Source organism: Grammomys surdaster, unplaced genomic scaffold (genome assembly GCF_004785775.1).
Source record: "Grammomys surdaster isolate TR1022 unplaced genomic scaffold, NIH_TR_1.0 207, whole genome shotgun sequence".
Classification (NCBI taxonomy): Eukaryota; Metazoa; Chordata; class Mammalia; order Rodentia; family Muridae; genus Grammomys; species Grammomys surdaster.
In genome coordinates this window covers 2,505,682-2,519,173 of record NW_021604652.1, presented here as the reverse complement: position 1 = coordinate 2,519,173, position 13,492 = coordinate 2,505,682, and the positions used below count along the sequence as shown (strand labels likewise).

The 13,492-nt window shown below is 37.5% G+C and overlaps 1 protein-coding gene across 3 annotated transcripts in view; it reads left to right on the top strand.

Moving 5' to 3' along the window:
* Chic1 (cysteine rich hydrophobic domain 1) overlaps window positions 1-12,830 on the top strand; it is a 41,904-nt gene extending 29,074 nt beyond the window's left edge. The window contains exons 4-6 of one of the 3 annotated variants that reach the window (XM_028771432.1): window positions 2,253-2,309; window positions 2,554-2,613; window positions 12,759-12,830. In XM_028771432.1, the coding sequence (XP_028627265.1) occupies window positions 2,253-2,309; window positions 2,554-2,613; window positions 12,759-12,773 (132 nt within the window). In that variant the 3' untranslated portion in view covers window positions 12,774-12,830. Of the gene's footprint in view, window positions 1-2,252; window positions 2,310-2,553; window positions 2,614-4,335; window positions 5,066-12,758 lie in introns of those variants that run through there. The other 2 variants (XM_028771431.1, XM_028771433.1) reach the window with 2 other exon arrangements.
* Window positions 12,831-13,492: the final 662 nt, after the last annotated feature.

Below are 13,492 nucleotides of genomic sequence, written 5' to 3'. Positions count from 1 at the left end.
GAGTTTTCTGGAGGGTAATTTAAAGAGATGTAAATTAATACCACTAATAAAGGGAGCCTCAAAGAGAAAAAAAAAAAATGTATGAGTGCTCTGTTGCATATACCATCCACATGCCAGAAGAGGGCATCGGATCCCCTTATAGATGGTTGTGAGCCACCATGTGGTTGCTGGGAATTGAACTCAGGAACCCTGGAAGAGCAGCCCTCTTAACCGCTGAGCCATCTCTCCAGCCCTTTTTTGGTTTTTCCGAGACAGGGTTTTTCTGTATAACCTGGGCTGTCCTGGAACTCACTCTGTAGACCAGGCTGGCCTTGAACTCAGAAATGCACCTGCCTCTGCCTCCCAAGTGCTGGGATTAAAGGAGTGTGCCACCACTGCCCAGCACCCTTTCCTACTTTAATATTGTATATTACCACTTCTATCCATGTTTAGTATAAATCAATTCGATTTCTTTATATATTTTACATACAAGGGTACTATGTTGGCCTATACTCCTACACGCCAGAATAGGGGATCCCATTACAGAGGTTGTAAGCCCCCACGTGGTTGCTGGAATTTGAACTCAGGACCTCTGGAAGAGCAGCCAGTGCTCTTAACTGCTGACCCATCTACCCAGCCCCTGGGATTCTAATTTTTAAGTGCAGATAATTAATTTAAATGTTCAAGAATAGCTGGGCAGTTGTGAGCCACCATGTGGATTGTACTCAAGACCTCTGGAAGAGCTCTTAACCACTGAGCTATCTCTGTAGCCCCATATCTGTAGTGTCATACTGTTTTGATTATTATTTCAAGTAGTTTCACACCAGGACATGTCTGCCTTCATTCTTTTTTTTTTTTTTAATTTATTTATTTATTATATATGAATACACTGTAGCTGTCTTCAGACACACCAGAAGAGGGCATCAGATCTCATTACAGATGGTTGTGAGCCACCATGTGGTTGCTGGGATTTGAACTCAGGACCTCTGGAAGAGCAGTCAGTGCTCTTAACCACTGAGCCATCTCTCCAGCCCGTCTGCCTTCATTCTTTCTCAATATTCTTTAGGTTTTTTTTGAGTCTTGTATGGGGGGAGGGGGAGGGTTCCATGCAAATTTTAGGATATTCTTTCTCTATTTCTCTATTGCGCTGAAGCAGCATGGACAGTTTAACAAAACACAGGTCTTTCACCTTTCTCCTGATTTTTCCTTTTAATTGTTTTACAAATGGGTCCTTCCTTCCTGTCTTCCATCCTTTTTATTTACTTATTTGAGGCAGGGTCTCACTGTGTGACTCTGACTCCCTACTGACCCAGAACTCACAGGGATTCGCCTACCCAAAGCTGGGGTTAGAAATGTGCGCCACATCTGGCTTTTCTTCTTTTATTTTAATCAGAAACGTATTAAAATTTCTAATAAGAATCAAAAATTCCTGGTACTCTGAGTGGTTTTAAAAGCTTTACTTTTCTAACTCCCTACAAAAACTACTTACATTTTTTAAAAGATTTGCCTGAATCTGTTTCCTGCCTTACTGCTTCTCTTCTTTCAACCTTCACTTTCTGCTAGGAAAACTTTCTGTGCTGAACCACCTTAGTTTGGAACACAAGTGTTTATTGAAAAAGTAGTCCTGGGGCTGGAGAGATGGCTCAGTGGTTAAGAGCATTGACTGCTCTTCTAGAGATCCTGAGTTCAATTCCCAGCAACCACATGGTGGCTCACAACCATCTGTAATGGGATCCAATGCCCTCTTCTGGTGTGTCTAAAGACAGCTACAGTGTACTCACATATATAAAATAAATAAATCTTTAAAAAAAGAAAAAAAGAAAGAAAGAAAAAACGAGAAGAAAAAGTAGTCCTGAGAAAGAGTCATGAACATCTGTACAGGGCCTGCAACTGCTGCTGCTCTGCGTTAGCACTGTGGATAAACTTGCATAGCTGTCTAGTGGATGGCCATGTACCGTTTAGCAATTTGTATGTGTACTTCATTTGGAAAAGCATAAATTAAAATTTCATTCATTGATAGACGGATGAATAGGTAGACTTCTTTTTCTAGTTATACAGTAACCACCCAAAGAGTTATTTTGGTTTTGACAATTTCTGTCAAATACATTGCCTTTTTTCTGGTTTATAATTTGAAGAGAGAGAGAGAGAGAGAGAGGGAGGGAGTGAGAGAAGAAATTAATTGTATCTTACAAGAAAACAGAAAAGCACAGACACATGTAGCTTATAATGTTCTTCAGCTCCTCTTCTCACAGAATCTTGATCCTTTTTCTTAGACCAGAAGATCGATTCAGAAGTTACTAGAATGGGAAAATAACAGATTGTACCACAAGGTAAGACATGTAGGCAAATAAGTGCTCATTCATATATTTGCATTATGAAATTGAAAAAGTAAGTACTAAGTCCACAAAGGAACGGACTAATGGACTGTTCCTCAGTTATTAGTATGCCTTCTTGATACAGGTCTTGAAGTGCTGTTTTACCTCGTGTAGCCTAGATTGTACTTTTAATGACGTGTTCATAAATAATTAGCCAAAGATGATAGAAGAATTCTTAACCAAACTCTTACCCTTTTAGCTTGCTCTGCACTGGAAATTGACTAAAAGGAAATGTGAAACTAGCAATATGATGGAGTATGTAAGTATGAAGCTGTTTTAATTACATTCTTTGGGTTTTTACCCCTGTGCTTGCCATCTGTTTGATTGCACCTTTTAGCTTCTCAGCCCTTATTTCTGTCAGTTGGGGTACAAAGGCCACCATTCATTTTCTTTAGCTTTGTGGCCAATCTAAAGTATCTGGGAAGCTTATAGAGATCATTTACATCTTTGAAAAGTCTCAGCTCCTATGCTCAGCTGAAAATGTTGTACACCCTTTGCTTCTGTTCCCACAGACACAAACTTTATAACATATGGCAGTAAGAACAGCTGCTACCTAGCAAAATACATTGAGGCGCAAGCTTATCAAAAAACTTACGTAAGGATTGACTTTCAGTTTTGGATTCACATCCCTGGCTAGTTTTTACCTTTTTTTTTTTTTTTTGGCTGGCACTTAACTTGGAGTGAATAAACTATTGAATGAGTAAAATCTATCAAAAATAGATTTGAATACAGGTTACAGATTTTTACTGGAAATATGTAGTCTTGCTGGCTGCAGTGGCACATACCTCTCATCCCAGCATTTGAGAGGCAGGGGTGAGTGCATCTCTGTTTGTTTCAGCCAGGACTACATAATGAAACTCTACCTCAAAAAACTTTTCAAATATGAACGAAAAAAAGGTAGCCTTAGTCCAAAAGCATAAAACCACATATAAACAATATGATATATTCAGCATCTTGAACCTTCCAAACTTCCAGTGTTTATCATTAAATAGTCCAGGGCTGAAAATATAGTATAATCAGAAAAGTGCTTGTCTAGCATCTAGAACCTCCATTTGGTCCCCAGCACCACTCTAAGCCTGTAATCCAGAAGTTCAAGGTCATCTTTGGCTTTATAGCAAGGTCAAGGCCTGAGATACATAGAACTGCCTTCATCATAACAATAATAGAAGAATAATAGAAGTGGCTTGTACCTTTAATTCCAGCTCTTGGAAACAGAGGCCATGTGGATGGGTATCTGTGAGTTTAGGGCCAGCTTGATCTACATCGCAAGCTCCAGGCCAGCCACGGTCATATATTGAGACCTTCTCTCACAAAATCAGAAATCTTGTAAGCCTTCTGCAATTCAGTTTTATAGTCAATCTGTTTGAACTACTGTATTTCATAAACTTACAGAAATAATAATCCTCAACTAATATTAGCTGTTTTAATCTTGGTTTTTTTTTTTTTTTGGTTTTTTTTCGAGACAGGGTTTCTCTGTATAGCCCGGGCTGTCCTGGAACTCACTCTGTAGACCAGGCTGGCCTCGAACTCAGAAATCCGCCTGCCTCTGCCTCCCGAGTGCTGGGATTAAAGGCGTGCGCCACCACCGCCCGGCTAGCTGTTTTAATCTTAAAAAAATGAAAACAGGTAATTTTTTTCTAATCTTTATAAAATAGTTTTAATCTCTTCCTCTTGGCTAAAATAAAAGGTTATGGGGATATAAAACTGTAATAGAGTTTGGGTCTCGGCAAATAGCTGTTGTAAATCAGGCAATAACAGCTCTTAGTTCTAGTGGGTAGGGTTGGCTGCCAGTTCAGTTTTGAAACGAGAGGCCTGTTTGGTCATAACTTAATTCTTTGAAGAACTATTTCTTGCATTTCACTCACTCCCTGTAATCCATGGTGAAAATACAATCCTGTGGTACTCAACAAGATTTTGTGGGTTATGTACATTAAATGAAAAATATTTTGTCAATATATTCTTTTCTGTCTTTATTTTACAGGTAATACTAATAGAATTCTTACCAAAATACCCCATATTCCGACCCGACTGAGGAGTTCTGTTCAGTCACTTCTGTGTTATCTGTCATTTCCTACCCTTAGTGCCTTGTAGATGATCTTGGAATGGAGACAGTCTCCTTTGCTGTGTTCAGTTTATTCTTTACAACAGTAGACTATACTTCTCATTCTTTTATTTGTGTTAATTTAAGAAAATTTGCACATCTTTTTGGTTATTAAATGAGGCTTGTGTTTTGCACTCTCAATTTTTAAATAAATGCAAACATATACCCATATTTATCGTTGACACTGAAAACATCAGTGCTGGTGTTTAAAAAAAAAAAAACAAAGCAAAAAACCTTGTTCTGAGCATGCTGCCTTATGATTTTCATACTCACTGTTTCTAAATATGCATCATTTTTCTAGGCTATTTAATGCTCTGTAATCCCTTACTGGACACACCCAAATAAGCTTTTGGTAGCTTTTAGAAATGGTTTTACTCTGCTCTTTAAAAAAAATGCAATTAATAGCACTGGTTTCCTCCTGCACTTTGCTAAATTGTCACTTATGTTAGTGGATAAAATATTTAAACTCCTAAAGACTTGTAAATATTGTCTCTTTGCATAATGTAAAATGTGATATGCCATGGTTTACAGAATGTATTATTATTATCAATGTATTGCCAACAATTCCACATAGATTTTAATATGAATGACGTTTGCAAGCATCCTTATGAATGTAGAGACCTTTAACATGCTGTTTTGTGGCAAAGCCAAAATGAGTATGTTAAATTTCAGGTGTGGGGCGGAGTACCCTTCCTAATAAGTGGATTAAAATTGAAATCATTACTTCGGATCTTGGGCATCACACCTGAGACCAAGAACCTTTTTTTCTATTTAATTCACTGTTCTCCATTTCTCCTCCACTCCATCCCCATCTTATAGCCTCACTAGTTCTCATTTCCTTTCTCATGTGTATCCTTTCCTTTCTTTGAAAATACACAAAATGTCTGTCTTTAAATGTCTTGAGAGCTGAGCACATGCCGTTAATCCCAGCACTCAGAAGGCAGAGGCCAGGGATCTCTGTAAGTTTGAGGCCAGCCTGGTGTACAGTATAGTTCCAGCATAGCCAGGGCTACACAGAGAAACCCTACCTTAAAAACAAACAAACAAAAGTGTCTTGAGATTTTTGCTTCTTATGTGAGGTATCAAGGCCTCCATGAAAGCCATGGCTTATCCTCTTCTGAAGTTTCTGTATTCTTCATTGAGAAAGAGCACAGAGAAGCTCTACCTACACAGTAGGCTAGTCAGAACTGAGAAAACAGTCTCAGCCTTATGATTGAGGATCTTTTTTAAACACTTATAAATTATTGAGGAAAGACAAGTAAAATTTAGATAAAATTGTTTTCGTTTATAAATTGGCCATGTGTTTTGATTGATATATGCATCTTTCTCTATTTTTTTTCATAATTACATTGAATGCCATTACTACTTTGGTTTTACTATAATTTGAAATTATTATAAATGTTTTTAATATCACATCGATTCAACTGCAAGTGAATGCCTGCATATGGGCATTGTTTATAATTTGCAGTGACTAACATACATTCCCTTTGTCCTTCTATTCTTAACTGCTTTTAAGTAAGCTCATCTCAGTGAACAGAACAGTCTTAACAAGGTCAAGCCTTTTAAAGGCAGTTTTAAGAGTTATGCGTAATCTGAAATTCTTAGTCCTTGATGGAAGAGGAAGGACATCCTGTTTGATAGGTGGTTCTAATGGTTTGCACAAAAACTTTTTGAGCCACCCAACCACCCCAGATCTCTAAGTTCTAATATATTATGTATGCCTGCAAATATGTCTGCCTGCTGCAAAATTGAAGGTGTATTTTTATAGATAAGAAGGAAGCCTTTGAAAATGCATACTCAATGTCTTGTTTTATAGCTAAGGTCAGGGAAAAACATATCTATGTCTTATGTTCCAGCTAATGTCATCAAATTTATGCTTCATACTGTGATGTTTTAATACCAAAATTGATTTCCATCATAATATAGAATTTTTAATTCTCACTGGTAAAATAATTACTTATGAATGTCAACCCTCAGCAATCTTACATTTTGTCTGTAGCCTTAGAATTTGACCAAATAGTGATCATAGTAACTTTTTCTGCCATGTACAAATCACACTTCATTTTGTTCAAAAAAAAAAAAATCAAGAAGTGTAAATGAATTGTTTCCATGAAACAAATATTAAGACAGGAATAGATTGTATCTGGAAGTGACCAAGTATAATTCAAGTTACAATAGTATCTGTCACTTAAAATATTTATCATTATATGTCAAATCAATTTGAACTACTCACACATAACTGTGTTATTTTATTGTTCAGTATACTGATTGACAGATCATAGTTTCTTGAGATACCCAGAAAACAATCCATCTTCTCATTTCTTTTCTTTCTTATGTGACTGGTAGTTTGAGTGGGGAAGAAGTTCCTTTTCATTGAAAATTAGCCACAGCAATTGCTAACCTAACAGAGTACACCTTGGTCACTAATTCCTCCCCCACCAAACTTCTTTTCTTTTAACCTCAGGATAGAATGTAATTTGTATTTTTCTATTGGGTTAGCCAAGTATTTTGTGAAAGTTATTTTTGCCTGAAAAAGAGAATAATTTTGTTGATATATAATATTCCTTTATCACCATGGTAGTTTCCAAAGGAAAAAAAGTTTTGAAATGACATGTTTTTGCCAAAGCTTCTAAATCTCTGTTGGCTTTGCGAGTTAAAGGACTTTTTTATTCTTATTCTGAAAAGCCTGGCATGGTGGTTTACACCTCTAATCCCAGCATTTATGGGGCTAAGACAAGAGAATTGCTGTGAATTTTAAGCCAGCCTGGGCTACCGGCTGCCTCAAGTAAAAAAAAATAAGAAAGTTAATTTCAGTTACTTCTCATTTGATCCAAGATTCTGGTTTAATAAATTGATATAACTTGTCAATTTACTGTTTGTCTAAAAGGCCAGTAACATCTATATTATTAATAAAAATAAGGGCAAATGCCACTTGTCCTTATCTCACACATGTCCCCTACTCGTTCCCCATTTTACCCCATGTTAATTTAGGAAAGAGATTATTGTAACTGTAGAAATAGATGGGAAAGTGCCTTGTCTTTTTCAAAGATAACATGGTATGTAGAAGGAAGCAGAATAAATGAATTAATAATGAGTAGAAATTATTCTTTTCAACTAGGCATGATAGCACTAGGTTATTATATTTCTCTTAAATCCATTTACTTATCTTCTAATCATGTGGTATATTAATGAAAAAATATCACAGAATAGAACTATCAGTCACTTAAAAATTAGTGTGATTTTAATGCTCGTAAGCATAGAATTTAACATGGTTCTAGAAGGACAATGGTCTTTGATTGAAGACCCTACCAAAACTCACTTAAGGATTAAATGTCCATATTTCTTATATTAACACTAATATCTCAGAAATTAAACTGTGTTTGTGCCCAGCATTGTCATTTTTAATGAGAGTTATTGTTGCCTTTGATAACTTTAGGAAAGCTCAATAGCATCTGTAAGCCTAACAACAATTAGGTATTTTCAAATGTATGAGATCTTTACAAATCATTAGCACTTTTATTTTTGCTTACAGATAAGCTGCCACTTAAAATAAACCATTACTTGAACACAAAGATCCCAGACAATATTTCATTTGAATTTATTGTATGTCATAGGCAACTATAGAATTTATATTCATCTGATTAATTGGAATAGCTTCACATAGTGGAAATACTTTTTCTGAAATTGACTGGAAGTATTCAATTCATTGAAATTAAGTCCAATTATGCCTATAGAAGTCTGCTTCTTTAAAAAAAAAAAAGGTCTATTTTACAACTATCAAATCAATCAGGTTCCCTTGAGTGGTGAACTGTTGGGAAATTTTTCATGGTAAAGAATAAGTTTATTAATACTTGTTAATATACTTTGTGAGCTAAAAATAATCGAAGGGTATCTATAAGTATATCCTTCCATGTGTGTATGTGTATATATATGTATATATATGTATGTGTGTGTGTAATTTTTACCTTGCTCCAGCTTTTCCTCTCACCTGATTCTGAGCCAGCCTTTTTATTTTGATGATGGCAACCTGAGAATATGTTCCATTTTCTGTGAATTTTGTCAAAGTCAGACTTAATGAAGAAACTAATGTTGTGGGCCCCAGGCAAGTGGCCTAAATTATGTGTCAGTGTTTTCCTCTGTAAAAGTAGAGGGTTGAACCTTGAGCTGGACAGGAAATGAGAGGTTAGTTAACATTCTGTGGTTCTGAGAAGCCACAGATCTTCGCTGTGCAGAGTGTGAGAATGGTTATTCTCAGATCTGTACTGGATGGAAACTCACAGTGCCTTGCACACAGTTTGAGTTCAGTTTGCTGGCTGGCTGCTAGTTGATGTGTGTTAGTAAAAACACACTCAAAGAACCCAATGCCTGATAGAACTTATTCCCTCTGTGCTGATAACAGTGAATGTAGTTTCCTTAGGAAGTGAGGGCTGGGATCTCTGGTTTGCCACGTGGAATCTGACTATGCAGTTGGTATCAGGTGTGACGACAGTATCTGTTTAGGCTATGTGAAGAGTTGCAGACTCAATTTCACATCTGCTTCAGTGTCTCACTAAGTTCCCTACTCACAAAAAGATCTATCTATATGGACTTAGAAAGTTCAGTGGAAAGGAAAATGGCAGAGAGTTCAAACCCAAGTCACTTCTGTTTTAATTCTTAGCTCCGCTGCTTAATTCCTCTGTACCTCATGTCCTCATTGCTGAAGTGGGGACAATAATCTGGACCTACCTCACAGGGGAATTGAGGGTCTTTTTCATGTGTCCATGTGCTTAGAAGCTAAGAAATATTGGATAGCATGATTATATAATTTCTACGTAGCTGTGACTTTCAATCTGTGTTATGTTTTCTTTCTCATTAACATCCTACAGAGTAAGTGTTATAACTGATTTATTTTTTCCAAGTCATTCTTTGTTGCTAATAGCCTATTTGTTAACCATGAGTGATTGTACTATATTAATACTTGATGTAAGGAGGAAAGTAGGTGGGTATAAACTAGTGGCCCTCAGGTTAGAGTAGATGAAAATAGCAGTGGAAAGTAGCCTTGAGCTTTTCTCAAGAATTATTAATTCAAAACAGAACACTAAAGGCCACACACTGACCTATCACATTCCTTCTACACCAGCCAAACAAGACATGGAATCACCATGCATTTTGCTCATGTTCTTTCCTGTTCTGTCTATTGACATTGCTTATGGACACTGATTAAAAGCTGTGAATGGAAATGTGCTTGTAATTAATGGAAATGAGAAAGTTGTCCTTAAGCGTACTTTAATATATACTTGAAAATGGGGAAGGAATTTAGAGATCCATATAAGGAAAATGTTGGGAGCCACTTTTTAAAAGAACTAAAATTATTTGGCCTCTCAACACATTGCTTCCTAGTCCCTGAAGGATGGGGAGGGAGGGAGGGAGGGAGGGAGGGAGAGAGAGAGAGAGAGAGAGAGAGAGAGAGAGAGAGAGAGAGAGAGAGGCAGAGAGGGGCAGAGAGAGACAGAGACACAGAGAGAGGCAGAAAGAGAGAGACAGAGACAGACAGAGATAGAATTGACTAGATTAAGCTATAAATTCAGATTATAATTTGCCTTCAGTTTTGGTTTGTTTCAGGATTCTGGAACTGAACTGATTCAATAGGGTGTGTCCATGTACACATACAGGATTGCAAATGTGCAGTGTTCTGGTGTCATGTTCTAGCATTAGTCTAAGTAACAGCATCTGAAAGTAGTTCTGTGTGTAAAGCTTGTATGATAATCAAGGCAATAAGTTTTCAAATGGTCTTTTTTCTCCTGCTTATTTGATTTGCTTTTATCTTGGCATAATTTTCCTGCTTTTCTGTTTTTATTGTAAGCAAATAGTTGAAAATTGTTCTAATGCCTGGACTTTGGAACAAATTACAAATGTTTGAAATTATATAATCTACAAGCTAGTTTGCCGTCCTTGGACTAATTACATACAAGTATGAATCTCTACTGCAAGGACATCCAGATAGCTACAGAGCTGGCATTGTTCAAAAAACCTGATTGAAAATGAAACAACTTCTCCATTTTGGCAGAGGATTCCTGTTGGGACAGCTTTACCAGAAGAGAATAATAGTGGCTATGTCTGTCAAACCAAGAACTTTCATGCATCTTGTAGTGTTATGTAGCCTGTGGAATGAATTCCTCTTCCCCCTTGAGTCCAGGACTGACATTCCTGGAAGAACTCAACCTATATACAGCTGTGCCAAATGAAGGCTACCTGCCTCCGGAACTCCCACTGCTGCTTCTGTCTTTGTTCACTTGTCAGATACAATTTTATTCTCAGGATGCAAATTCCAATAAAGTACAAATCAATGTTACTGAGTTGAACCATGTGGCGTTTGGGGTGCACCAAAAAAAAACAAAAAACAAGAAAAGAAAACGCATACAGTTTATAACACAATAGAAACAAGTGTATCGGAAAAGTCTAGAAAAATTGGTGTTCGTGACTGACAAGGGCTTATGTCCATCTCACAACAAGACAGGAACCCTAAAATAATGGAGCCCAACCAATTAAAACTTGCCCAGGAACCCCATGCTGGTGGATGAAGAGATTTCCCATTATTCTAACAGTTTACCTCATGGTCAGGTTAACATATGCATTATCTGCTGCTTTCTGTTCACCTCTTCTATCCAAGTTTAATGCTGCTGTTTTGTAGACAGGGGTTAGTAGCCTTGAGGATGGACCTTTCTAGCATGGTCAACCTTTCACCTCTACTCCCATTGCCTGCCCCTTACAACTTAGAACTACCCTCCGTACAACTTAAGTTCCCTTGCCCAGGTGGAGATTTCCTTTAAGTGAAAGCTAAACTTCCTGCAGGTGGAAAGAATGGATTCTGAGCTCTGCCTCTGGCTCTAGGTGGAAACTGACATTCTGATCACTCCAGAGATTACAAAATGGCATGCTATTTGTCTCCACCCTCAAGAGTTAACACAGGGCTGGGGGGATGGTTCAGTGATTGAGGGCTTATTGCTCTTGCAAAAGACTCATATTCAGTTCCCAGCCCCCACATCAAGCGGCTCCCACCACCTGTGACTCAAGGTACAGGGGACCCAATGCTCTCTAGTCTCCATGGGCACCACAGGTATGGGGTACACATAAATTTACACAGGCACTCACACATACACAAGAAGTCAGCAATTAAAAAAAAATAGTTAATCCAGCCTGAAGACCATCCCACAAGTTCTTGTCAACCTGCATTACTGCTGAACATGCCATCTTGGACCCTAATTCAAAAAGCAGGGCTTCTTCCTCTTTCCTCTCCCTCCTCCTGGCAACTGCTGAGATTGACAGCTTGAATCCTCTGGATTTTTGCTTATCTGTTTTTTTTTTTTTTTAACTCTAGTAAAATTGTCGATGAGACTAGACTGTGGGGGTTTTAATGTTTGTTGTTTGATTTTTTTTTTTTTGGTCTGTCCTTTTGCAAGAAAGAGGTGGAGAAAACACTGACTCACTATATATCCTTTCATAGCTTGAAACTTCCTATGTAGATCAGGCTGGCCTGACAGAGATACACCTACCTCTGGCTCCCAAGTGCTAAGTACAAGGCATGCACCACCATGCATGCCTGTGAGTCTTTTATTAAATTCTTCTATTAACAAGATTGAGTCCATACTGAAAACCTGGAATTTCCATATGCTACTGCTAAAAGGAAGAGACAATGAGTCTTTCTTTCCTTGCCTTGTCCAAAATTTTTTGGTTTTTCTTTTGGGAATTTTTTTTTTTTTTTTTTACTTTTTGGTTTGGGATATCTCTTGCTCTTTGTTTTGTTGTTACTTCTTTTAAAGGTGGCCAGACCACAGTCATACACAGTGTAGCCTGAAACCCACCAAGCTAGCTCCAAACTCACAAGCAATGTTCTGTCTCAACCTCCCAATTTGTTTGCTTGGATCACAGACATGCCCCATGCCACTATACCTGGTCAGTGGCAGCCATTTTATGTGCCTGGGTACTAAGTAACAATAAAGCAAAATGCTTTCCGTCCATAAAAATCCCTAAAGTCTTAACTGTTTCAGTACTGCTCAAAGTCCATTCCAAAGTCTCCTAAAAACACAGCTCTACCTGATTTTTTTCCATTTCTTCTTCTTCTTCCTCCACCTCCTCCTCTTCCTCCTCCTCCTCTTATTCTTATTCTTATTCTTATTCTTATTCTTATTCTTATTCTTATTCTTTGTAGTGTTTTTTAAATAAACCCTTAAATCAATCCCAGTTTTGGTCTGATTCCTTCTTTCCCCATTTTTCCTTTTTGGAACATAAATGCTTGTATGTAACTTGTTTTTGATGTTTTATAGGGGTGCACTGTTTAATAAGAGGTGGAGCTGCCGGGCAGTGGTGCCTTTAATCCCAGCACTTGGGAGGCAGAGGTAGGTGGATTTCTGAGTTCGAGGCCAGCTTGGTCTACAGAGTGAGTTCTAGGACAGCCAGGGCTACACAGAGAAACCCTGTCTCGAAGGAAAAAAAAAGCATTATATGACTTTAATAGATTCTTCTCTAAGGATCTGACATTGTCTTGCATCTATGAATTGATGTAGCCCTTGTAAGTAGAAATACTTCTGGCATGTCCACATCCAGTAACATTGTCTGTTCCCTCATTTGTTACCTAATTAGCAATTGTGTATGGTAGATGCTATTTCTGCAAGTGTGTTTCCTATTATAATCACTAGATTTTTTTTAAATTATAGTACACATTGTGAATGTTATTCAAGTGTCTCCATAAAACATATATTTGTCAGTCCACAGATCTCAGTTTTTTATTCAGAATGTAGAAAACATTCTTGTTTTACCACCACAACTAAAATATTATGGTATCATGAGAAGAGAAAAAAAATCATGTTTTAGACTCCTCGTCTATATTATTACAGCACTTAAGATAATATGGTAGGTTTTAATCAAGCTAAGTTGTCATCAGTTGGATTAAGAATAGGTTAATTAAATTTAGTGACTTCCCAAACAGGAGCAGGGCTGCCAGGGTGTGGCATGTGACAAGAGTCCTCGAGTTCACCAAAGCTACTCAGCCAAGATATTT